The sequence below is a fragment of the Lates calcarifer genome, linkage group LG10 (assembly GCF_001640805.2).
Source record: "Lates calcarifer isolate ASB-BC8 linkage group LG10, TLL_Latcal_v3, whole genome shotgun sequence".
NCBI lineage: Eukaryota > Metazoa > Chordata > Actinopteri > Centropomidae > Lates > Lates calcarifer.
In genome coordinates this window covers 23,268,448-23,291,119 of record NC_066842.1, presented here as the reverse complement: position 1 = coordinate 23,291,119, position 22,672 = coordinate 23,268,448, and the positions used below count along the sequence as shown (strand labels likewise).

General features: G+C 41.2%; 3 protein-coding genes across 7 annotated transcripts; 1 reads left to right on the top strand and 2 right to left on the bottom strand.

The window, feature by feature from the left end:
* Window positions 1-513: 513 nt before the first annotated feature.
* On the bottom strand, window positions 514-7,297 carry znf319b (zinc finger protein 319b). The gene is made up of 3 exons (XM_018704072.2): window positions 6,847-7,297; window positions 5,767-5,941; window positions 514-5,679 (listed from the first exon to the last, which is right to left on the bottom strand). The coding sequence occupies exons 2-3, from the start codon at window positions 5,769-5,771 to the stop codon at window positions 3,813-3,815; spliced, it is 1,872 nt and encodes a 623-aa protein (XP_018559588.1). The 5' UTR covers window positions 5,772-5,941; window positions 6,847-7,297; the 3' UTR covers window positions 514-3,812.
* usb1 (U6 snRNA biogenesis 1) lies at window positions 6,437-11,083 on the top strand. Of its 5 annotated transcripts, none has more exons than XM_051073583.1 (8): window positions 6,437-6,588; window positions 7,635-7,793; window positions 8,389-8,528; window positions 8,649-8,808; window positions 9,272-9,325; window positions 9,562-9,667; window positions 9,999-10,079; window positions 10,704-11,083. In XM_051073583.1, exons 1-8 carry the CDS (start codon window positions 6,572-6,574, stop codon window positions 10,809-10,811), a joined length of 825 nt encoding a protein of 274 aa, XP_050929540.1. In that variant the 5' UTR covers window positions 6,437-6,571; the 3' UTR covers window positions 10,812-11,083. The 5 variants fall into 5 exon arrangements, with proteins under 5 accessions (XP_050929540.1, XP_050929541.1, XP_018559599.1 ...); XM_018704083.2 differs by having other exon boundaries at window positions 6,438-6,588; window positions 8,649-8,832; XM_018704084.2 differs by lacking the exon at window positions 6,437-6,588 and adding an exon at window positions 6,663-6,925 and having other exon boundaries at window positions 8,649-8,832.
* A 2,131-nt stretch (window positions 11,084-13,214) lies between these two features.
* pla2g15 (phospholipase A2, group XV) lies at window positions 13,215-22,500 on the bottom strand. Its single transcript, XM_018704077.2, has 7 exons — window positions 22,172-22,500; window positions 20,165-20,321; window positions 19,456-19,574; window positions 19,203-19,301; window positions 18,567-18,791; window positions 16,371-16,483; window positions 13,215-14,210 (listed from the first exon to the last, which is right to left on the bottom strand). The coding sequence occupies exons 1-7, from the start codon at window positions 22,320-22,322 to the stop codon at window positions 13,809-13,811; spliced, it is 1,266 nt and encodes a 421-aa protein (XP_018559593.1). The 5' UTR covers window positions 22,323-22,500; the 3' UTR covers window positions 13,215-13,808.
* Window positions 22,501-22,672: the final 172 nt, after the last annotated feature.

Here is a 22,672-nt window from a genome sequence, read left to right as displayed (position 1 = left end):
AAAATCGGTTCTTCACATTTCCGCTAAAATTGAAACTAAATCTTAGAAATGTATCAGCTAGAGCAAACAGGAATCTGCTGGTCACAACACCAGACAAAAAACACTTCTTATCCAACAATCATATTTCCACAGGACTAATACCCCAGTATTTTCTAAATCTTGGCTTTGGCCTAGAGTTTAACTAAATGATGTGTGGCAGTGATGAGCAAAATCTCACAGAATTAGCCAGTCTTTGCAGGTAAATAAGGGCAAACTGCTATAAATATTACAGTGTAATTACCTGTTAATCTATAATTGTAAATGTTATCAAAAGAAACAACTTCAGGTTTTTCATTTCATAAAAGTTAAAAGGTTTTAAAAGACATACTCTGCTGCATTATCCCAGAACAAAAGAAAACATTTTACAAGTCAAGAAGACCAACTAATGTCAAAAAGCAAATCTTTGTAATAACAAAGGAACAGTTCATGTTCTTAGAGAGCTTAAGTCCTGCTCAATAAATCCCACAAGTCATGTAAATTTATAAAGGAAAAAAGTTTTATTTGTTAGTGCTGTGTGTAATTGAATGCTACATACATACAGATAATCTTAGCATGAATGTACACATACTGTACGTTGCCACAAAGTGTTTTTTTTCCAACATCATTCACATAAACTACAGAACAATTTGTAAACGCTATAGAAGGGAACAGTGCTATGAGGAGGGCAGGAAGAGGAGGGGGGGAGCACCAGTTCCCAGGGACAGAACACAGGAACTAACACAGCAAGCATGCAGAGTGCAAGAGACACCAGGGTCTGATGGGTTTACTTACTGGAACTGAAAAGGAGAGAGGATGGCCGGTGGGTAAACTGGTGCCTAAACTGACCTTTTCCATGAGACCAGCAGAGGGGTGTATTTATTTCATTTGTGCTTATACAGGACATTTTCCCCTCCTTTCTCAGACTGCTTGCTGGATATGGGATGGACTTTTTAACCAAGAATTGTTCAAGATGTGTCATCTTTCAATTGCAGCTCTCCCATTGACTCTAAGTTTGGTCTGTTACTATTACTCACTCACTACCACTAATTACTATACTAGTGCTGCTGGGCTGGAATAATTCTTTGGCTTTGAATGTACACTTGTATTATCATTATTATTATTGTTATCATACTATTATACATATTCTATGATTATTATAGTCTATTGTCAGCACTAAACAGTATGTGAGGTCCTTGTCCTGTGTCTATTTTTTATTACACACATCTGAGGATGTGCCAGCACCAATTAACATGTCAAAGTCCTTGAGTGCTTGTAGTTCTTGGCAAATACGAACAGTGTTTGTGTTGTTCTTATTCACCACTTACCACCACAGTAATCTTTGTGTAGACACTGTTTTCCACTGTGATTTGGCCTTAGATAAAAATCTATGTTGTGAAAGTTGAATATAACTCTGTCATCTTTACCCAAACCTACCCCAAGGCCCTGGTCTCTCCCTCCAAGAATATATTCATATCAATTAATCAATTAAAAAAATATTAATACAAAAAAACCCAAAAACAATATAAACAAATGTGAAACCATAAAAAAACATACAGTACTTTTTTTTACTTTAAGTCCAACTTGTTCTCAAAGTCATATAATGCCAGATTCAGAAGATGAAAATATGATGGCTGATGGGACCAACCATTTGACCTCACATGATGATAAAGATGATGATGAAGGACAGAGACAGAAAGCAGAAGAGGGGGAAGAGAGGTAATGGGCCCCCCCATAAGGCTCACACAAAAACCAAATTAAAAGCCAGAATAAAAAAATTGTCACTTCTGTCTCCTTGGCCTCCTCCGTTTGTATTAAATACTTCTCAATACTGCACTCAAACCATGAATCAACAGTGAAAGAGAGTAAGGCGAGAGAGGAGGGAACAGCTCCCCAGACAGACAGAAAGAGGAACAATGGCGATCACAGCCGACATGTAAACCAACTGGTGTTCCAAGCTTCTTGAGAATCTCATAGCATTCAAAGAAGAGGAAGGCGTCAGTCACTCTGGTATAAACCCACCCTGACAGACTTAACGTCGAGCTTGTGCAACATGTAACAGGAAATACAGTATTAATATTTCTTTCAAAACATGGAAAATATTTAACAGAAGGTGCCGGTTTGTCCTGCAAAAAACAGCTCTCCGACAGACCAGTAACATTAGTAAATTAAAAAGAGAAAGGCGCAGGTCTGTTGAAACATTTCTAATACAATTCTCTTCAGTCTGAATTTCCCTGTTTGACAGAATAAAGTATTCACACACTCAGACTCACGCACACACACAGGGTGCTCTTTGAGTTTCCCTGCAACATACCAATACAATCACTACATGGACTACAAAAGCAACAAGAGCATTTGTCAAAACATTTCACATGGTAAAAAGTAGCAAGAATACAAAAACAGTTCAATACATTTTTTAAGAAAGACAAGTTCAGACATATTTTCAACTTGTCTGGCTGAGTACACTCACACATCCATAGTATGTACAGGCTGAGAGAGGATGTGTAATGTTCAAATGTGGACACTTTCACATTAGTCTAACAGCACTGACCTCTGCAGGAATATGATGAGTATATTGGTGTGAAATATATATTTCTATATATGTCTATACTGGAGGGTGAGGTTGGTATAAACCAGTAGGGGTTTTATTGATAATTAATTTCAGCTGGCTGGTTAGTCTACACACTACTACTGGGACCAGGTGCTGCTTTACACTGGTGTTTTGGTAGAAGCAGAAATGGCCATAAAAATCATGGCCCACACATACACTCACAGACACCAGAATTATTTCACTATAGGACAATAAATCCCCAAACTACCCCATACTGTTTCCCTTCACATATGTTGAGGACATCACTGACTACTTCATAAATGCTAAGTGTAAAAATTCTTATACCCAGAGTGATGAGGAAGTGGGGTGTAAGGACCAAAAGAGTCAATACACCATCTATGTTACTGCAGGAAAAAGAAAACCAAAAGCATCCTAAATCTTCCTTCACCTGACCAAACACAAACAAATGTGAGTGCATGTGCATCTGAGAGGGTAGTCAAACTTTCCAGTCTTTTGATACTAAACAGTGGCAGCTGAGACAGGAAGCAAAAGAAAAGACTGATGGAAGGAGGAACTGAAGAGAAAGGAAGAAGAGGAATTGGCAAAAGAGAGGGAGAGATGATGAAAAACAAGGAATGATCCCCTTATAGTGGAGTTAAGGAGTTAAGACATTTTCCAGCCCTATCAGCTTAGGTGGAGACTCAACTTTATTGATTCATTCAATAAACTTTACAACATACTTACTGCCAAACTATTTAAAATAATAATAATAATAATAATAATAATAATAATAATGGCTTGCTGATTTTGCCCAGACATTTTGTACCTTCTCTGCAGAGGGGTAATTAGGGAGAATTTAAGTATTTGCCAGATGAACCTGCTTTATGGCACCTGTGTCTGTCCACAACACATTTGGTTGGCAGTAAGTATGACTGATGGGAGTTAAGTGGTTGTGGCCTCTTTACTGTTGTCAACTGTTTGAGTGTGAAGTTGAAGAATGAAGGGGGGGGGGGGGGCTGTCAAGAAGGGAGGAAGAAAGTGCTCCTCAGGATTTCATGGAATGACAGGGCTGGAGTGATGTCATGCTCTGGGCAGGTTAGTAGAGCAACAAAGACCTGATGTAGCACTGGTGGAAAGAATACAATAGTAATAGCTTAGGCTGTCCTGAAAACGTGATGAATGTTAGGCAGCCTACAAGACAAGAGAGGACAGGGACAGTCTGTTCAGGGGAAAAGTCTCCAGGGATTTATATGCACTGGGGTACAGGGTAACCCCCTCCATCGGCTGTGTGCTGCACTGTGTGATCCTGCAAAGAGCCCAAGTCACTGAAACGTTCTCCACACCAAACACACTTGAACTGGCCCTCTCTGGAGTGTGTGCTCTGGTGTTTGGTCAGGTGCTCGCGTTGTTTGAAGCCCTTGTTGCAGTGGCCGCATTTGTACGGTTTCTCCCCTGTATGTACGCGCCGGTGTCGGTTCAGGTCTGATGAGTATTTGAAACGTTTCTCACAGTCTGGGCACTTCAGCGGCTTTTCCCGTGACGGGTCACAGCGGTGCTGGACAAATTCTGAGGACGAGAGGAAACGTCGGTCACAGAGCGAGCATTTGAGGGGCTTCTCTTGGCAGTGAGAGTTTTGATGGCGCTGTAACGTGGAACTCTTCTTATAGCCCTTGCCACAAACGTCACACTTGTACGGCTTATCTGGTGAGGTGTTGGACGACTCACCACATTTGTGTCTGAGCAACTCTCCTGACTGGCTGAACTCCTTCTGGCATGAGGCACACTTAAACAAGTTGTCCATGCCATGGACGTGCTGGTGGTAGAGGAGGTGAGAAGGCTGCATGAAACCCTTGTCACACAGATTGCATTTGAACGGCCGGTCAGTAGGGTCTTTGTGTGTGCGTCTGTGGCGCACAAGTGCATACTGCTGTTTGAAGCTCATTTGACACTCATCACAGTGGAAGGGACGCTCCTCAGAGTGTGTGCGTTCATGTTGGCGAAGGTCAGATGGCCTCTTGAAACCCTTACCACACGTGGCACAGCGAAATGGACGAGAACCCTGTGGGTGGCAGGGGTGGTGAAGGAGCTCCGATGACTCTTTGAAGTGCAGCTCACATAAGTTGCATTTGAACAAGTGCTCACCAGAGTGCACATACATATGACGCACAAGGTGGGAGCGGTGCTTAAAACTCTTTTCACAGACAGCACACTTGAATGGGCGCTCATTGCTGTGTGTTCGCTGGTGGTGCTGTAGATGTGACGACTGGCTGAAAGCCTTGTCACATGTGTCACATTTGAACGGCTTCTCTCCTGTGTGCACCCTCTCATGCCGTGTGAGTTCTGACAGGTGTTTGAAGCCCTTCTGGCAAACGGAGCATTTGTATGGCCGGTCTCTGGCCGAGGGAAAAGGTAGAATAGATGAACTGCTGCTGGCTGATGCACCATCACTGCTGGGCTGCTGGGGGTTGTTTGAGTTTGGTGTGGCATTGCCAGAAGAACCAGGTCGGTAGGTCTTCTCACATATTGAACACTTCATTGGGTTGGTGCTGTTGTGTGATGTGTGATGCTGGGCTAGAGAAGTGAGCAGGGAGAATCCCATCTTACACACCCCACACACAAATGGCTTTTGTTCCACCTGAACACACTGGTGCTCTAGCAAGTCTGTCGCCTGGTGGAAAATCTTCATGCATTGGGTGCACTGGAATGACCTGTCTTGACTCACCATGCACTGGTGCTCATGTGGGTTAGCCAGGTGGGATATATCATGTCCACATGCCCCACACTTGTGTCCTTCTGTCCCCACCTGTAGGGAGGTCTGTTGGGTCTGGGCAGTGTGCTGTTGTTGACTGTGCTGCCCGCCTCCATGCTGCTGACCCCCACTGTGTTGCTGGCTGTGCTGGCTGTGCTGCCCATGCTGAGTCTGCTGCTGTTGCTGTTGCAAAGACGTAGCATCTGGCTGTAGTACGATACCATACACAGCACAACCCAACGCATTCTCAGCTCCTGGAGGGATGGTGTGGACGACTGGAGGTGGAGCAACAGCATGCTGCTGCCAAGCCTCTGTCATCCGGGCTCGACTGTAGGGATTCAGTTTGGCAGCTGGTGTGGCCCAACTACGGTGAGAAAGGGAGATTAACACATATTTAAATAATGGGCTAATCTCGTCAGTATGTGTTAAGAAAACAGGACAAAAAACTCACTCCATCTCAGCAAGTGGCACTAAAGAACCAGAGAGAGTGCTTGGTGAAGGGGCCGTGACGAAGAATTTGATGACAGGGACAGCAATGTGCAGAGGAAAACAGCTGCGTGAAGATCAGACTTGTGTGGAGAGTTCTAAGAAAACCTCATACTTTATCCTCTGCCTTCAGGTGTTATCTGGATTAAAAAGAGAATCAAGGTGAGTCAAAATATTAACATCAAGAAAGACGTAACTCATTATCAAGTGATTTACTCTAGCATTATATTGCATCTCCATCATCCAGTGGTCCACCAGACAGTACATATTAACTGAAAAAGAATACCTGTGCGGCAAAATGCTGAAAATTTGTTTTGCAAGCTTACTTTAGAAATCGTTTTACATCAGCTTTAGCAGCCACTCTGTGCATCTAGTGACTAGTCTGTAAATTCAGGCGAAACAGAGCCATTAAAACTGTGGATAAAGAGTCTTTTAGAACAATATAGGCAGCAAATGATTTTCAACTGCTGGGTCTTAGACCATCCAGACAGCCTCGCTAACAAATATATCAGAGCAGATTTTTTAATTCTACTAAACGACAGTAATTTGCAGTTAACGTTGTAATTGCTTAAAGCATTCTAATTCAATAAAATGTAAGTATACACAACGGGCTACTTGAATAAGTGCAACATCCGTAAACACAGAAACACACAGCAAGTGAGCACTCATAAACATATCCACTTGGATACCAACAATTGACGCCAAGTCATTAACTTAAATCTTTATTCTATTGGTTAAGTTGTTCCACCCTCGTCTATGCAGGAATCCAAATGCCCAACGACTCGCGGTAAGAAATGAAAACAGTGGAACACAGCGTCGGCGTATCATAAAGTTTTTCGTCTCCAGGCAAAGATCACCGTAATCAGAATAGGTTAGCTAGCTAGCTTAGCCACTTGCTAACACAGCCAGAGTCGCAGGAGAGCGCTAGTGTTAACGTTAGCAGGCTAGCCACAGGAAAATAATAGCCAGGTAGCAGCCGCAGCGGCGGCAATTGGTTACCGAGTGGTGCATGTAAACAACGATGAGAAAGTCCACATTTACATACCTGGCGAGTCCAGTCAAGCCTGCAAAGAATTCCCGATGAAATGCCAGCCTATCGTAGGTTAGCTACTCCCCAAATAACGGTAGGTCCCCTTCTTACATCCGCAAACGGTGCTCGGGTGATCTCTTGTTCGAGCGCTGTGGCTCCGGGGGCCGAAAAAAATGGGATTCGCGGGTCATTAAAATGGGCGAAAAATCTCCCGCGATGTCCCAAATCTCCCCATAAACGCGATCCTTTCACATATACATTTATTTGACTCCTAAGGCATCACCTTGGCTGGCGAAAACATATGCATTTTGATATAAATTGCTAGCTAGCTATCGGCTAGCATGTGAGCCCCTGCCCGCGCACGGGAACATGAATAAACCAAGAGTTAATTGGCATGCTCACAACACACACACACACACACACACACACACACACCCATCACCTCATTTAAATGGTGATGTGGACATAAGTAATTTTTATTAATTAAATAATTTACAGATCACAGAATATAAAACACATGCTCATAGGTAAAGTACCTTTGCACTGTACATATTTTATAGCAAACCTCTGTAAGGGGAACCATTAGCGGTATTGGCTGTGTTTCACTGGGACCCACATTATCATTACAACAGGTTGTTTACATCGGAAGCACAGGCTAGTGTGGAACTACACGCCGCTGGAAAATATCGTTTAAATGTTACTTTCCCCTGTACTTTAAAATATATATTACTCCCTCTCCATCTTTTAGATAATTTACATATATAAACGATGTTTAATATATCTTGACACATCACATACTGTAGGATGTTGGTTGGCTACAGCAGCAGCTCCTCGGAAGACAGCGAGGCAGCGAGTGATGTGGAGAAAAGTTGTTCTCGAAAGTGTCAAGAGGAAGATGATGGTAACGATGACTGCCCAGTGAGGAAGAAACCTAAAACTGAGGAACAGGTTACTAAAGCAAGGTGTGTATAACTGGGGATGTTGGTGGCTGTGTTTCGCAGAATGATAGAAACTGTGCACAGTGGAGTGAGGAGCAGTGTCATACGGAACCGCACAGATGCAGAGTTTAGAATATTCTCTTAACTGTCTAAACCGTGTTATAGTTAATTTGCAAAGCTTATCCCGAGATGGGTCTGCAGAGTTTCTGGAACAATTCAACATAGCTGAACTCTAAATAACTGAGCAATAAAATGAAATGCAATAAAATCCTCTATGAGGCTTGACTATTGTATAAGTTGCTTGATACCATAAAGCCACTCAACTTGAATATAGAAAAATATGGTTAAATGGTAAACCCTCTCAGATAAATATTAATATATGGAGGTTGGCTTTTGCAACTTTAGTTACTGCTGCTACATGTTTTACTTAGATCTTACATATGACTGAGATTATTCGAGAGAACTGATAGATTTCCCATTTTAATGTAATTTATTGTCTTAATGTCTAGCGATAGCCCAGTATACAAAAAAGATGTAGGTTTCTTAATAGTAGTGTTAGATACAAGTTTTTAAATGAAACTGAATACATACTGAACGACATTGGCTGTGTTTCCTGCAGGCTGCCTCTCCCTGATTGCCTGCTGGCCATGTTTCCAGATGACGAAGTACCACAGACTGAAGACAGCTCTCTTCACAGTGGCCGTATCCGCTCTTTCAAACATGAGAGAGGAAACTGGGCCACCTATGTTTATTTGCCATGTAAGCCTTGTATACAATAGCCTACTGTTGTTACTTGATTGTGAACTAAAGTTGCACCCTGATTACTCACATCTGGCTTCTTCTGTACATGTTTTTTTCTCTGTCTGCTCTCCACATAAGACCATCCTGAGGAGGAGTTCAGGGAGCTGCTGGATGAACTGCTCTCCGCAGCAAGGGCCCATGGTGTCGTTTTGACCCCACAGGACGAGTTCCACCTCAGCCTGTCCCAGACGGTGGTGCTGAGACACCACTGGATCCAGCCCTTTACACAGAGCCTCAGGTCAGACTTGGCACACTGCAAAAGGTTAGTTTATTTTCTCATGGACCATATGCACATGATGATTTGTCAGTTAAAATATGATGTGTGGCAAGGAAATAGACTATTTTGTTTAATTTTTCCAAAAAAACAAAAGTTTCTGACACTGATATTAGCCATGTAGCTCCTACACAGATGTGGGATACGTAGGAACACGGCAGTAATTTGTAATATATATGCAGTAAAACACACACCAGCAATACATAAAAGATGAAGAAATGAGACAAACAAACTAGGCAACAAGTTTTGCAACAGTTTGGAGAGATTAATCCATGAAGAGAATGCAATGATTACCTAACAAGGCAAGGTGATTAAAACCACATTTGCAATAGCAGATGCACTAGAGAAGGTGGAATAGTAAAAATAAATTACATCTAAAGTGAAATTTTCATTCTAGCTGAAAACATTCTATGTTTTTTGTTGCCAGGTTTGTGTGCTCAGCAGGGAAACTAAGGGTGTATTGTAATGCTGAGAGGACAAGGTACAGTCAAAGCTGTTAATACTCTCTCTCTCTTTTTCATAGTCCAAATATATGAGCTTCTCACCTGCCAAGGGCCTATACACTTAAAATTTCTGTGTCTCAAATCTCAGTGTGGGACAGATCACTGGCTTGTTTCTCTTGATAAAAGGTTGTTGATTTTCCTGAGTTCTGAGCACCAGTGCTTTATGGTCTGACAACCTGTGAGTGTTTCTGTCTGTTCTGTCTATCCCCTGCAGGACATTCTTGGGTATGGAAGTGTGTACTGGGCATGCTCAGTTGTTGGACCTGGTCCAAGCTGTGGACAGAACGATGACAGAGTTTCACCTAGACACTTTCTACAAGGTCACTGATCAACAAATGTATTTGATCTTGTTAGCTCGCTAGCTAAAAAATGATTGTGTGTCACTGTGTGTAATTTAGTCTTTCCCTGTTACTGGAAGTGTTTATACCTCAGTAAACACAATGAATCTGCAGGATCTCAATTAGTGAATGAGATGTTCTTTTCTCTTATAGCAACCTTTTTCATTTTAATTTTGATTTAAGCAAGTAGGACAGATGTATTTTACATGAAAATACCTATCACAGTGCTCAGTAGAAAGGATAACAAGTCAGTTGATGTTCATCATGTCATCATGTCTTAACCCCACAATCTTCCCTCTGATGTATCCTCTAGGATCCATCTTTTCATGTGAGTCTGGCCTGGTGTGTTGGAGACCTGACAGTGCAGATTGAGGAATGTATTCAGGTGCTGCAGGTACTGAGATGTCTTTTTTCTGTCCATCTTAACTCTCAACACTGACATCATTGTGTGTTCATTCCTCCTTTTAAATAAAGTCACTCTTCCTCCTAATTTCAAAACCCGAGGGTATACTACAATTCATTCCATTTTAAGCTGCCCAGTCCGAATGACCAGCACTCCAATATATCAACAAGTATTAGCTTATTGCTCTTGTATCACTATCATTGTATGCATTGGCTGATAATAATCTGCCAGATATGATGTCCTTTTTAAATAGTTTGCTCACCAGGGAGTGCTGACAAGTTTATTATTCAAGTGTAAAATGTCCTGCTCAATATGTGTTTTGGTCATTATTCTTAAATGAGCAGATTTATCTTTATATATCAAAAATGTGTATTTATGTTGAAAATGTAATATCTGCCAATGTATCAGTGGCAGATTTTTTAAACTTAAAATATCTCAAAATTTGGTCTCATATTCAGTTTCATACATTTCTAAGGACCATTTAGACAGCAGCTGAGAATGCAGGGTATAAATGGCACATCCTGGCTTCAACTACAGCAGATTTGACTGAGTGACTTGTACAGAATTGACCAACTGATTGTTGTTCTTATGTGTCTGATTATTTTAATTATTAAGTGTGTGGTTGATGACCATGAAGAAGGACCATTTCTTCTGAGGTTGGATGGCATGGAGCTGCGCTGCAGGACTGGAAACAAAACTTTCCATTTCCCCCTCAAGCCCTAAAAGCAGACTAGACCGAAACCTCTCATTTCATTAGCCATATTGCAAAGATAAGAGAAGGACTCAGATTCATTACATCTGTAACTCATGTTTGACTGTGAAGTTGACAGTATCAGCTGTCATCACACAGCCTTTGGTAATTAACTGCTGACAGATATGTAGCATGTGCCAACAATGGCAATCAAGGCTAAATGGCAAAAAAACATGATGTTATTGTAATAATCTTTATTATTTTAAAACTGAATATAAATAAAGTTTTACTCATTTTATACTTACTTCTGCATGGATGCAAATACAATGAGGTGTGTTTAGGTTTCATAAGGGCTGATAGCAAACTAACTTTTAGAGAAGAATGACTAGCGTGAGAAGTTGCACATTCAAAGGGGTGACACACGAAAGCCTCAGTGAAAGGAAGTTGTGGATTTGATCAGAATTAAAATGTCACTGAGTGGTATCAACACACACTCATATCTTGCCATTTACCACATTGACAAGAACACAAGAAGTCATTTGTCATCACTGAATACAGTTAAAATGACAAGGAAAAAGATTTACCTGAGGGATTTACTTGTCAAAGAAATTGTCAGTGGCTGAATGTTATTTTGACATATTTTACTCTGTTAAAGGCAATACATTTTTATGACACAATCATATGATACTTCACAGCAGATATGAGTACGTCATCTTGCTCTTCCCCAGTGAGGGCTAGATGGCATATTACAATCACTCATGTTAAATTCTGGCCAAGGAGTCAGTGCATTTCCATAAGGACAGCAGTCTGAAAATTTCCAATAGTACAAATAGTAAAACATCCAAGAAAAGATGCGATCTATTCCATAAAGCATGTGTGCCTGTGTAAATCCAGCCTGACTAAGCACCTTGCTAAAACCAAACCAAACCTGGGCCAAACATGTACAGAGCCATAAAAACTGTACTGTACTGTATAGTGTGTAGAACATGGAAAGCGATGAGACAGTTGTTCCTTTAGGGAGTGTATTCTGGCCCAATAGGTAAACGTAAAACGCAGCATTCCTATGCTGAATATAGTGGGTTATTTCATTTTAGAACTTCAGCTATGTATGAAAGCTAAAACTATTTCTCTCACCATCATTTGGCTTTTCACAGCAAAATTGGGAAGCCGTTTTGATACAGCCCCTAAGAAAGCAAACAACGTGGAAAATAATTAAAAATGAGTTTAATTTGAACAAATGAAAGTAGGTTTGACGATAGAAAAACTCATGGTGCCCTTAAACGGGGTGCACACCAAAAATACCCCCCGATCAAAGTCAGCTACGGCCCGATTATTGGTTTGTTGTATGCGCGAGGTGTGTTAAGAGTGATGTTAACCCCCGAACCCGATCTGCTCCGAACGTTCGAGCCCAGGACTTTTCTGTGTGGACTTTGCATGTTCCCCCAGTGCCTGCGTGGGTTCTCCCCAGGTACTCCAGCTTCCTCCCACAGTCCAAAGACATGCGCATTAGGCTAACTGGTGACTAACTTGGCCGTAGGTGTGCATGTGAGTGTGAGTGGTCGTGCGATGGACTAGCGATCAGTACAGGGTGTACCCTGCCTCTCGCCCAATGACAGCTGAGATAGGCTCCAGCCCTGCCGCGACCTTTAAGGGATAAACGGTATAGATAATGGATGGACGGATGTTGTAAGGGGGAGTACGCCGAAAAGAGCCGAGCACGCGCTCTAAGGGTGGTCACGTGGAACGGCGTGTTAGCCAATCAGGAAACAAGCTGTTTGTAGACGGAAGCACAACAAACAATAGACGTCGTCGTCCGCCATATTTGTTTACCCAAAAATCTTGCTTGACCGCGCGAGATTTTGAGTTTCTGAGTCAAGACTGGTTGTCGGTGGACAGAATCTGTTTGTGTGAGGTGTGCTGTGTTGGTCTCATTGCACACTACACACTATAAGAACAACATTGTGAAATGTGACATTATTTATTGTCATGTGTGTGGTCTCTCACAGTTGCTTTGCTTTGCTTTCTTCCAAATCTCATCATCTTTACCGATGGCTTACGTTGTCATCATTAGTCCTACCCATAGAACTATGGTCCAGAGTTCAGAGCAAAGTTCCATACAAAGGTCATGTGAGGACAACTGAGCTACCTCCGCATCAACTGATCAAAACTCCATTTAAGGACCATGAGATGCAGCTAAAAGGAAGTGGAACTCAAGTTCAGACTGTTTGACATATCTTGATATTTTTTCCAAAACTGTTGAAAAGTCTTTTTGCTTGACCCTTGAGTGGCTCCAGCTGAACTAAAATCAATTTCCACATCCCAGGTATGGTTCAGTAACATGACCAACACAATAAAATTCTTGGATCATCGGGACTTACAGCTTGGCTTCATGCAAAAAACAAATAAAGGATCACTAGAAATCAAAGGACAAAAACTTGAACTCATTCATTTATACCAGTATATGTTCATATATACCAAGCAATGATACATGTGACCTGCTGCACTGTGAAAGATACAAATTAAATTATTTAGCCCAGCGATTACAGTCAGAGTTTAGAAAGCTCTTGCACAACACTGATAAAGATCTGAGTTTGATTAATAACTCAGAAAGTGGCACATACAGTAATTCCCTGGGTTTTGACATGTCCTTTCTCCAAACATGGATGTAGTAGGTAAAATCTTGGGTTCTTTAAAATGTATTCTGGGACCAATATAAAAGTCATCATGTTTAGGCTTATTCAACAGTAAACAACTTGACATTAACATAGATTGAATAACTATAGCTATAAAAATTAATTTAAAACTTTGATTCTGCAATTGCACTACAAAATTTCAACACTTTTCTTGAGCAATGTGGCATGTACAGGAGGATATTTTGGCAGTCAATGCACAGAGAGACAGACAAGATGAGTCAGTCCCAGTCTGTCCGTCATGTCGCTGTGTGCATGTGTCAGTGTACACACTGAATATTACAGTGAGTGTGAGTAAAGCGGTCTCCCTGCCTGCCTGTCCCTCATTGTTTGCCAGCATCAGGGTGAGAACAGCACGGTCTTGATGTAAGCCACAGTGGTAAAGTTCAGCAACATATTCACATGTTCATTCCCTGGAAGCTCCTTTAATGTCACAGGCTGTTTCTGCATTCCCACCCACTGCTTGCACTGGATGGCGCTTCGCAGGTTCACTGTCCCATCCCCATCACCGAACACCACCGTGGGTTCTACATCGGGAAACTTGTCGGAGTACCGGAAGGCCTCAGATGTGTTGATGCCGCTGCCATATAAGCAGTGAACAGCCACACCGGGGGGTGTAAGTTTGGTTACCAGTGGCTCTGTGTCCTGCCGCATCAGCCAGCCATCCTCAAAACCAATGTCTGAGTAGAGCCGTTTGTAGTCCTGTATAGTGTAGTTGGTGGTGGGTGTCTGCACCAGGACCTTAAGGTGGATGGGAACAAATGTTTCTCAGTTGATTGATTTGGCAACTTCCACTGAAAGCTAATGAAGAACAAATTATGTTCACACTAACTATTACATTTTTATCATATTTAGTAAAATAGTGCACATGTGGAGAGACTTGTTGTTAATAAAATAAAAATAAAAAAATAAATAAAATTTGTTTTGGCTTCTGCCCAGTTCCATTAGCATTCATTTGAGATTTGTTCTTGTCTTCTTAAATAATATATATCTAATATTCACTCTACAGCTCTATTTTTGGTTAAGCTGCTAAATGCTGATAAATGATAAATGTTCACCAGTTAATTGCTGATTTTGTCTGCTGTTTGGTGCTGGTCAGGCAGAACACAGTGGGTTTAATGAAGTGTTGTTTCTGGGAAAAAGCTGCCTGATAAAGCTGTAAACAAGGTTATTGAGAAAGACGTTAACACCACGTCTACACAGGAGGAGAAGAGTGAGTTAAGTTATCTGAGAAACAGCAGCACGTCCGGTGCTCCGTGCGTGTCCACACAGGTGGCACAGTATTGAGCTGTAGGTCACCTGTGGAGTGTAGTGTAAGAGGTCACGCTATGTGGAGTAAAGTGCCTCTAAAAGAGAGAATACTGCAACCAGCTAATGATCCTAAAGGAATATTGTGATGAAATGGTATTATCATTATTTACTGTATGATTCAATGTGATTCAAAGAAAACATGTGATATATGTTAAATGTCACTGTGTGAGAGTAGATGTTAGGGTTCACTGCACATAAAGCATACTTTGTGTAATCCATATTAAAGTGTGAAAAAGATACATAATTTTTAAAAAACAATACAAGGAAGAGTTAAGAAATAATGGTGTAACGATGAAAAGTAACTTAGTTTTTAAAAAACACAACCAGGACAGGCCAGAACATAATGGTGTAAAACAGAGAGTGAACAGGTCAGATGAGGACGGCCCTGACATGACCCTGTAAGCTGAAGTTGGCAAGCAGGGAAGCCCAGGTGCTTTCCAGGAGACAGTGGCATATGACCATAAGTTAATAGTGTATTTTAATGAGGGGACCAAGGATGGACATTCAGACAAACCAATGTTTTAATGGTGTAAATTTGACAAACCAATAAAATGACTTAAGAGGCGTGGAAAGTCACAGCCAAAACTGTATGAAAAGAGGGACAGAGCCAGTACAGTTTGGAGCTCTTCAGGTGTATCTTGTGTGCACTTTAGTTCTTCAGGGTTCTTGTGTGCACTTTGTTTCTTTGTCGACAAATAAACTCTGCTGCCTTGGACACTGCCGTCTCCTGACAATTTTTGGACACCTGAATCAGGCTGAAGATTTCTGATCACAGTTCAGTGGTTTGGGACTTTAGACCCAAATCCACATCAGAAGCATTCAGAGCCCAACACACAATTACTGCAGTTGCGCAGGTGGGAAATGTGGGAAAATTAGCCTTACATTCCAGGCTCGAAGCATAAAAATACATGGTCATAGGTTGTTTCTATGGGCATTTAACATAAGTAAAACACAAACCACTGTGAGGCCTGTGTAGACAGCTGGATTGAGGTGTATCTTGCTGAAATGCTTTCTGTGTAGCTTCATAGAGGTGAGAGAAGCTACAGAATTGGATTCTTTGTGGGTGTTTCACTACAATTGACAACATTTACATTACTAAGACTGTACCCAACTCAGAATTTGTCAGTCAAATCTGGTTTGGCTCTTCAATATGACATTTTGTTCTTGTTTTTCATAAAGACATGAAGTCATGAAAAATTCTCTCCTGCTGGGCTGCCAACAGCATTGCCAGCTGGTTTTTATCTTGCCCTAATACCAGTAGTTTCCTCTTAAGCTACATACCTTCTCACTGTGGGCATTCAGCTCTTGTCAGGCAGGCAGACCTGACAGTGACAGTTAGCTGAGAATGCTCTCCTTCACCCTGTCCAGTGTCACTCTGCCCTTTGTTTCCATAATAATGCATCTCCTAGCCTCTTACCCTAATTTACCCTAACCTCAGCCTAAACCGTAAAACCAGGTCTTAACCCTCAAAAAGCAGTCTCTACCCATGGATGCATCAATTTTTAATCCCCAGGCTTAGCGTGCATTCAGGTTAAAATCCCCACTGAGATATAAGAACACACACGTACAGGCACACACACACGCACGCACCTCATCTCTGGACCAAGAATGGGCGTAGGGGAGCAGCCAGGAGGTGGAGACAGCAGTACGTTGCTGGGAGCGAATCTTCAATGGGCTAATCACTGGAATGCGGTTATTATCACCTGTAAGCAGAAAAAAGAAACCAGTGACAGAGAACTGAAACTGGACAGAAATTTTCCAAAAACCAGTTTCATTGTGTGGCTTTTTAAAAAGCACGTACAGTACGACATGTGTGAAATGACATACAGTGTAATATACTGCATTAGCAGTGTACAAAATCTGATGTAACTGTCCTTTATGCAATTTAGTCTCAGCAGCTATGAAGTAATCTAGTAGAGGAACAAAGGACAGATGAGAGCTGTTACTGTGTGTTACTGGGGTCATTAAACAGGCTCCAGGCTGTCAAAGATGGCTGAATGAAGACATAAAGCACTTCAGAGGTGGCACTTCTCAGATTGGCTTGTATGAGCTATCCATCAAAACCATCACTTGATTTGTGTGTTAAGTCATCTGTAAGTTCTGAGTAACAACTAACTTGTTTCAAAAAAGTGATTTACCAATACAGGTTGCACCACTAAACCTTAAGACATGTCTTTGCTAGTAAGGACTTTAGTAATGTGTAAATTGGTTGCTAGGAAACATCTGTGGTGCAATCAAGTCACTGTAGTATCACAAGAACATAACCTCCAAAAATAAGAGTTTTGGGGAGCAAATGATATACAAGCCTTAACTGTCAGTCCTTTGTAAAAGTCGGTTTTACTTAGCCTTATTCAAATCTGCATTCAAGGGGAAAATATGCATCTTCCAGGGTTAGTGCTGTTTAGAGCTGGGCGTTAAAACGGTAACAATAAAATACATTTTCCTCCATAGACATTTAAGACATGGTCGATAACAACGTCGATAGAACTCGTTCCACCTGTGTGTTGACAGACAGTATGAAAAGCCAATGACAAAAGGTGCGATTCGATATTAACTGCGGCTGGTTGCACCTGACTTGATGGTCAAACATGAACTGCTGCCGACTGCTGGGAAACGACTGCAGTCAAGTTGGACACACTTCCTGCAGCGAGACTGAGCGACAGTGTTTGACTTTTACCAGATGTTCTTTCAGTTCATCAAATATATCGACCTCATTGTGGACAACCTGCTCAGCAGTTCTGTACTGTTTCTCTTTAAAAATGACTGTTCCCCTCAACATGTCACACTGTTTTGCAAACCTATGAACCTGATGAACAGCTTCTATCTGGAAATGAAAACTATAGTGTTGGTGCACAGATGTAAAACATGAGCTGTCAGGACGAGGTGATCAAATAAAGAGAAAAAGATAAGAGATAACTGATCTGAATTCTTGAGCCAGGTTAGGTTGACGCACACAGCACAGAGCGCAGGCGTAAACACACATGCTAATGTTTTGGATACTGCAGCCGTGCGCACCTGTACGTCAGGAGTAGGAGTGAGATAAAATGATGACTGAAAATCGAGCGACAGTGTTACTGAAAAAGACTGACAGGTACAGAGAGCCGGTACACAGACACAGCTGATAAAGACTCTGGGATTTGGGATTTGGTCACAGCATCAGTTCTCTCTGCTGTTTTTCAACTCATCATATCACCATCATAACACCGTGTTGTCCGTTCTCATGACTTGCATACAGTATCTTCATCTCTTAGGAGTGACACTGGAGTAACATATATCGACGATATGAATATATATCGCCCAGAGCATTATGCTAACCCAACTTAACCACCCTTTTTTAATTGTTCTTGTATTATTAGTGATGCAACATTTTGCAATTGAAGGTATGCTGTGTTATTTTTGTGAAAAGTCTCTTCAGTTTTCATCATAATTAAACAGCACTTGTATGATGGCCATATTCCATATTATCTCGTTTACTACGGTAGTTTAGGGCACGAGACATTTAGTGAGACTATTTATGGCGTAACACAGGTACTGTTAGTGTGTATATTATGCTCTCATCTTTCCTCTTCATCCTGGACTTTCCCTGGTAAGGCACAGACAGCATTTAAGAGAGCGAGAGCCCAGACCTTACGAATGCTGTGTTTCTCTACTGTTGCAGGGAGGTTATGACGTAGTCTGGCAGTAAAGTCCTGGAAGAGCTGACCCTTGTCCACTTAACACATCAGAGTCAGACCTGCAACATATGCAGAGCAGTACTGTTCCTGTAATACTGGTTTTATCTCTTACCAGAGATGATCACGCGCAGGGTCTTGGCCACCCCGGCCCATGGTGGTCCTAGACAGATGAAAGCTTTGATGTATTTGTCTTTCCAAGCCTGAGGCTGCTGGTTGAGGAAGTACAAGGTGTACATGTTGCCCATACTGTGAGCAATGAGCACCACAGGCCCACCAGCCTTATTTGCCATCTCTTCAATCATCTTCTGTAGGTCTAGGAAATACTTTTTATTCTCATCTAGAGGAAGAACAAAGAACAACAGAGAAGATGAGTGACTAGATTTCCTCACGAGCCTTCCTGTGAAATTCTCTGCATTTCCAATATTAGGGTTGAGTGTTTTCAAGACTTAATATTTCATTCCTGGTTTGGACAGAGAAGTCCAACAGCAGTGGGCCAGCTGCAAAATCTGACCTGATTGGTTAATTATAGGTAATTTATTCTGACTTTGCTGCCTTCAATACTCCTTTCAAAATAGAACTCCAAAAATTCCATGACTGGCAAGAACACTATTTAAATAGATGTGTTCACCTTTATACATTTATCATCATCCATCTTTTTACTTCCTTATATAAAGTAATATTATTCATATTAATAATTAATAATATTATTAGAGTATTTTTGTGCTTGTGTTTGTGCATGTTTGCTCACTTGGGGCTTTCCTCCAATCATATGGAGCTCCTCTGACATCGTCATCTCTAGTGTAGCCCCAGTCTACCAGCGCCTGCACTATAGTAAAGAAATACATGCCTAGAAGACACACATACAAACACAATGGAGAAGACATGAAGCATTCTACATTTCAGTCTTTTACCCAAAAAAATGAGCAGTGACAAAAATTATTTTTGGAGAATACTAGTCTCACTTCTCTAAGCCACTATTTGGTTATGTGCCCTCAACTCACCCACACTGCGTTTGCTGGGGTCCAAATACTCCAGTGAATACGTCTTTCCAAACCCTGGGACGCGGATATCCACACCCGGAGGGGATGAGGTGGTGTGTGCAGTCCTGTTGTAGATCAATCTGCATACACACACAAATTGTCCCCAGGAGAATTTGGATGAATATTAGTTTTACATCTATGTGAACCACACAAATCCATATTACTATAAGGCAACAAAAACACTTCCCATTTTAATTCACTGTTACTCCACAGTTGAGGATGTGAAAAAAGACATCTGGGTTTGGCAAGCAGAAGTGAACATAAGAGAGTACAGAAAACATACGTTTTTGAAATAGAAATAAATCTATGGTTGCTAGACAACTAGACAAGCACTCACACTATATATATATATATATGGATTAGAAAAGGAAAAAGGAAAAGGAATGCTGTGTCACCCTCTGTTTCCTTCCATACCTTGCTGAGGGTTCAAAGGTCAGTTTATCCAGTGTATGGTAGACCAGGTCACTGAACCCATCTACATACTCCCTAATAACATTTGGAATTTGGACCATGCCACGTTTTTACAAAAATCAAACACTCAAAACAGCCAAAGAAAATATGTTCATGTATTTGGTCACCACAGAAAAGCACCACATATATTATTATTATTATTATTATATTCTATAAGATTTACATAATACAATACAAATACAAAACACCTATGTCATACCTTATGTTGTCTATCCAACAGTCAATGGCTACAGGGACCAGCAGCTCCAGGTTGAGCCACAGTGTGAAGAAGGAGTCAGTCTTCTTGTAGCAGATGTAATGGACGACACTGGGTTTATCCAGCTTTGCTTCCAACTGGTTTCCCAGATCCCCAGGGACTGCAATGAGCAATGTGAGCTAGGAGTTACTGCCAAGTCACTGTTATACACTGGCAACATTTCTAATGTATGCAGTTTTTAGGTGAAATGTCTCATTACCATTACCATGACATTTGGTACACAAATACATAAGATAATCTATTATATAATAATATATATAATATTAGTCCCACAATGGGGAAATTTACATGGCCCCCTTAGGAAGAAATGTAATAACTTTGGTGAACCTGCAAAACTAATGGCATTCCAGTCAGCCTAAACTCTTCTTGTGTTTTTGCTAATTACAAAATGTCAGCAAACAAGCTTAACTAATAAGGTGAACATGATAAACATCGTGCCAGCTTAAAAGTTAGTGTGCTGATGTTAACATTTGCCTCAAAGGAAAGCTGTGCTTAAGTTCAGCACCATAGACCTGCCAACATGGCTGTAGGCTTCTTTCCTCCATGTGGTTCAACGTAACCAACTTGCAATGGTCATGGTTTTGCCTCTTTAAGCCATTTGTTTATTTTTCTGTCTGTATCTTTCTGGTTGCTTCACTGTCAGTGTAACACAACTTTACAAAAGCACAGGCCTTTGTCTATGATTGTAATATTTTATAGTTTGTTTTCTGTTTGTCTGTAGAAGCATCAGTAGTCAAAGGTTTGCTCAATGGCAGTTTGCACCCTTTGTGGCATCAGTAATATAAGTCAAAGGACAGTCTGTAGTATCTTGCTAAAGATGAGAAGATGGGGGAAATGTGCAGAAATATAAAGATACACATGGTATATCCACAGACACACTAGCTGTTTAATCACAGGCCAAACAAAGGATCAAGAAGTTACACAGACTATCACACACTCATGTGGACAAACAGAGACTGTGGTTGGAACCCAGTCAAACACAGATAAGATTACTCTATCCAAGACCCTTTTAGAGGAGTGGAAGAAGAAGAAAATAGCATGGCAGAAATTTAAACTGGCAGTAGATGTTATGTTGTAACTCTTAACTTGGATCATGGATTTAAATTTCCATAAATGTAAACACTTTGTTGTAAGATTAAGTCTTTTCAAGTATCCTGAGAACCTGACTGGCTGCAGTGCTGCAGAGTCAAATTCTGTTCCAACTCAGTCATATGATCATGGGACTGCTCCGACTGTAAACAATCACCCGTTACACACACACACACACACACACACACACACGCAGCTCTAATAAGTAACTAAGTAACAACTAGTATCATGTCTATAGACACAGGGGTTATATATGCAGTCAATCTCGCAGATGTATGTCAACATAGAGCGGTAAGAAATGTTTTGTTTGTGACTATCCTTACTGATTCTTGACAAGCACGTCTTCCTTGAGAGCGAATTGAATTGAATCTTCGACAGACGATGATTAAGTATTTTATATTTTTGGAATCGATGGGAACCCGGAACACAGACAGCACAAGATTTCCCAAATTCATTTCAACGCACAGCCTGATACACGCCTCTTTCTACTATGAATCACTGGATGTTTAGGTGGATGAAGGTAATAGGACCGACGGGCCAAACATCTTATAAAGTTACATTTTACTTGACGTATATACAGACTGGATGGGTAGCTTAAACACTAGCCGAACTGACGAATGGTCAGCAAGTAATCTGAAAAGCTCTGATGTAAATTTACTTTATATAGCGCGTACGGCAAGCAAAGGTAGATTACACTGGTTATATTTTTAAAAGAGTTTGGCCTATCTTGAATGTCATCCACCGTTGCTAGCTGTTGAGGATGGCTGAGGGGTGACAATAAGTTGCGCAATTATTTGGCAACAGATGGTAACGTGAACAGGCCTAAAAACAGTGTCAAAAATACTGGGGGAAAACACTTACTGAGGACAACGGGAGGTCTTGGGGGCTGACATGACTTGTCTCCGAGACATTTCTCTCGCGGTTTCCCGCTGCTCTGAGCCGACAACAGCAACAATAACAAACCGACTTGGAGCAACGAAGAGGAAGCAGTTATCCGGTGCCAACTCGCCATGGCTCCTGGTGTCTCATAGCCAAAAGATCATCGTGTGTGTCTTTACTGTGTAGTTCCGATGTTGATGTTTTTTCTTCTGGTCGTTTGCCACAATGCAACCGTTGATGTTGAACGGTGAATAAGAGGGTAATGATCACGAGGTCTTTAACAGATGACAGAGCAATCCACCCGGCAACTTCAGCAATCAAGTCAAAAGTAACAGACTTCAGATGTAGTCGCACGGACGCAGACAGATGATGTTTGAATTTACACTGAATCATAGACATTGACTTTATTATTATTATTTTTTAAATCACATATTATATTATATTAGCCTATATTATCAAGACTAATCATTTGACACAGGAGAC

Coding starts and splice junctions, on each gene's coding strand:
- usb1 (XM_018704083.2), top strand. Junction 9,668..9,998: donor ACCTAGACACTTTCTACAAG/GTCACTGATCAA, acceptor TGTATCCTCTAG/GATCCATCTTTTCATGTGAG. Junction 10,080..10,703: donor AATGTATTCAGGTGCTGCAG/GTACTGAGATGT, acceptor TTAATTATTAAG/TGTGTGGTTGATGACCATGA.
- pla2g15 (XM_018704077.2), bottom strand. CDS start 22,322: ATGGCGAGTTGGCACCGGATAACTGCTTCCTCTTCGTTGCTCCAAGTC. Junction 18,792..19,202: donor TGATTGGAGGAAAGCCCCAA/GTGAGCAAACAT, acceptor TTCTTCCTCTAG/ATGAGAATAAAAAGTATTTC. Junction 16,484..18,566: donor CCTGCGCGTGATCATCTCTG/GTAAGAGATAAA, acceptor TTCTGCTTACAG/GTGATAATAACCGCATTCCA.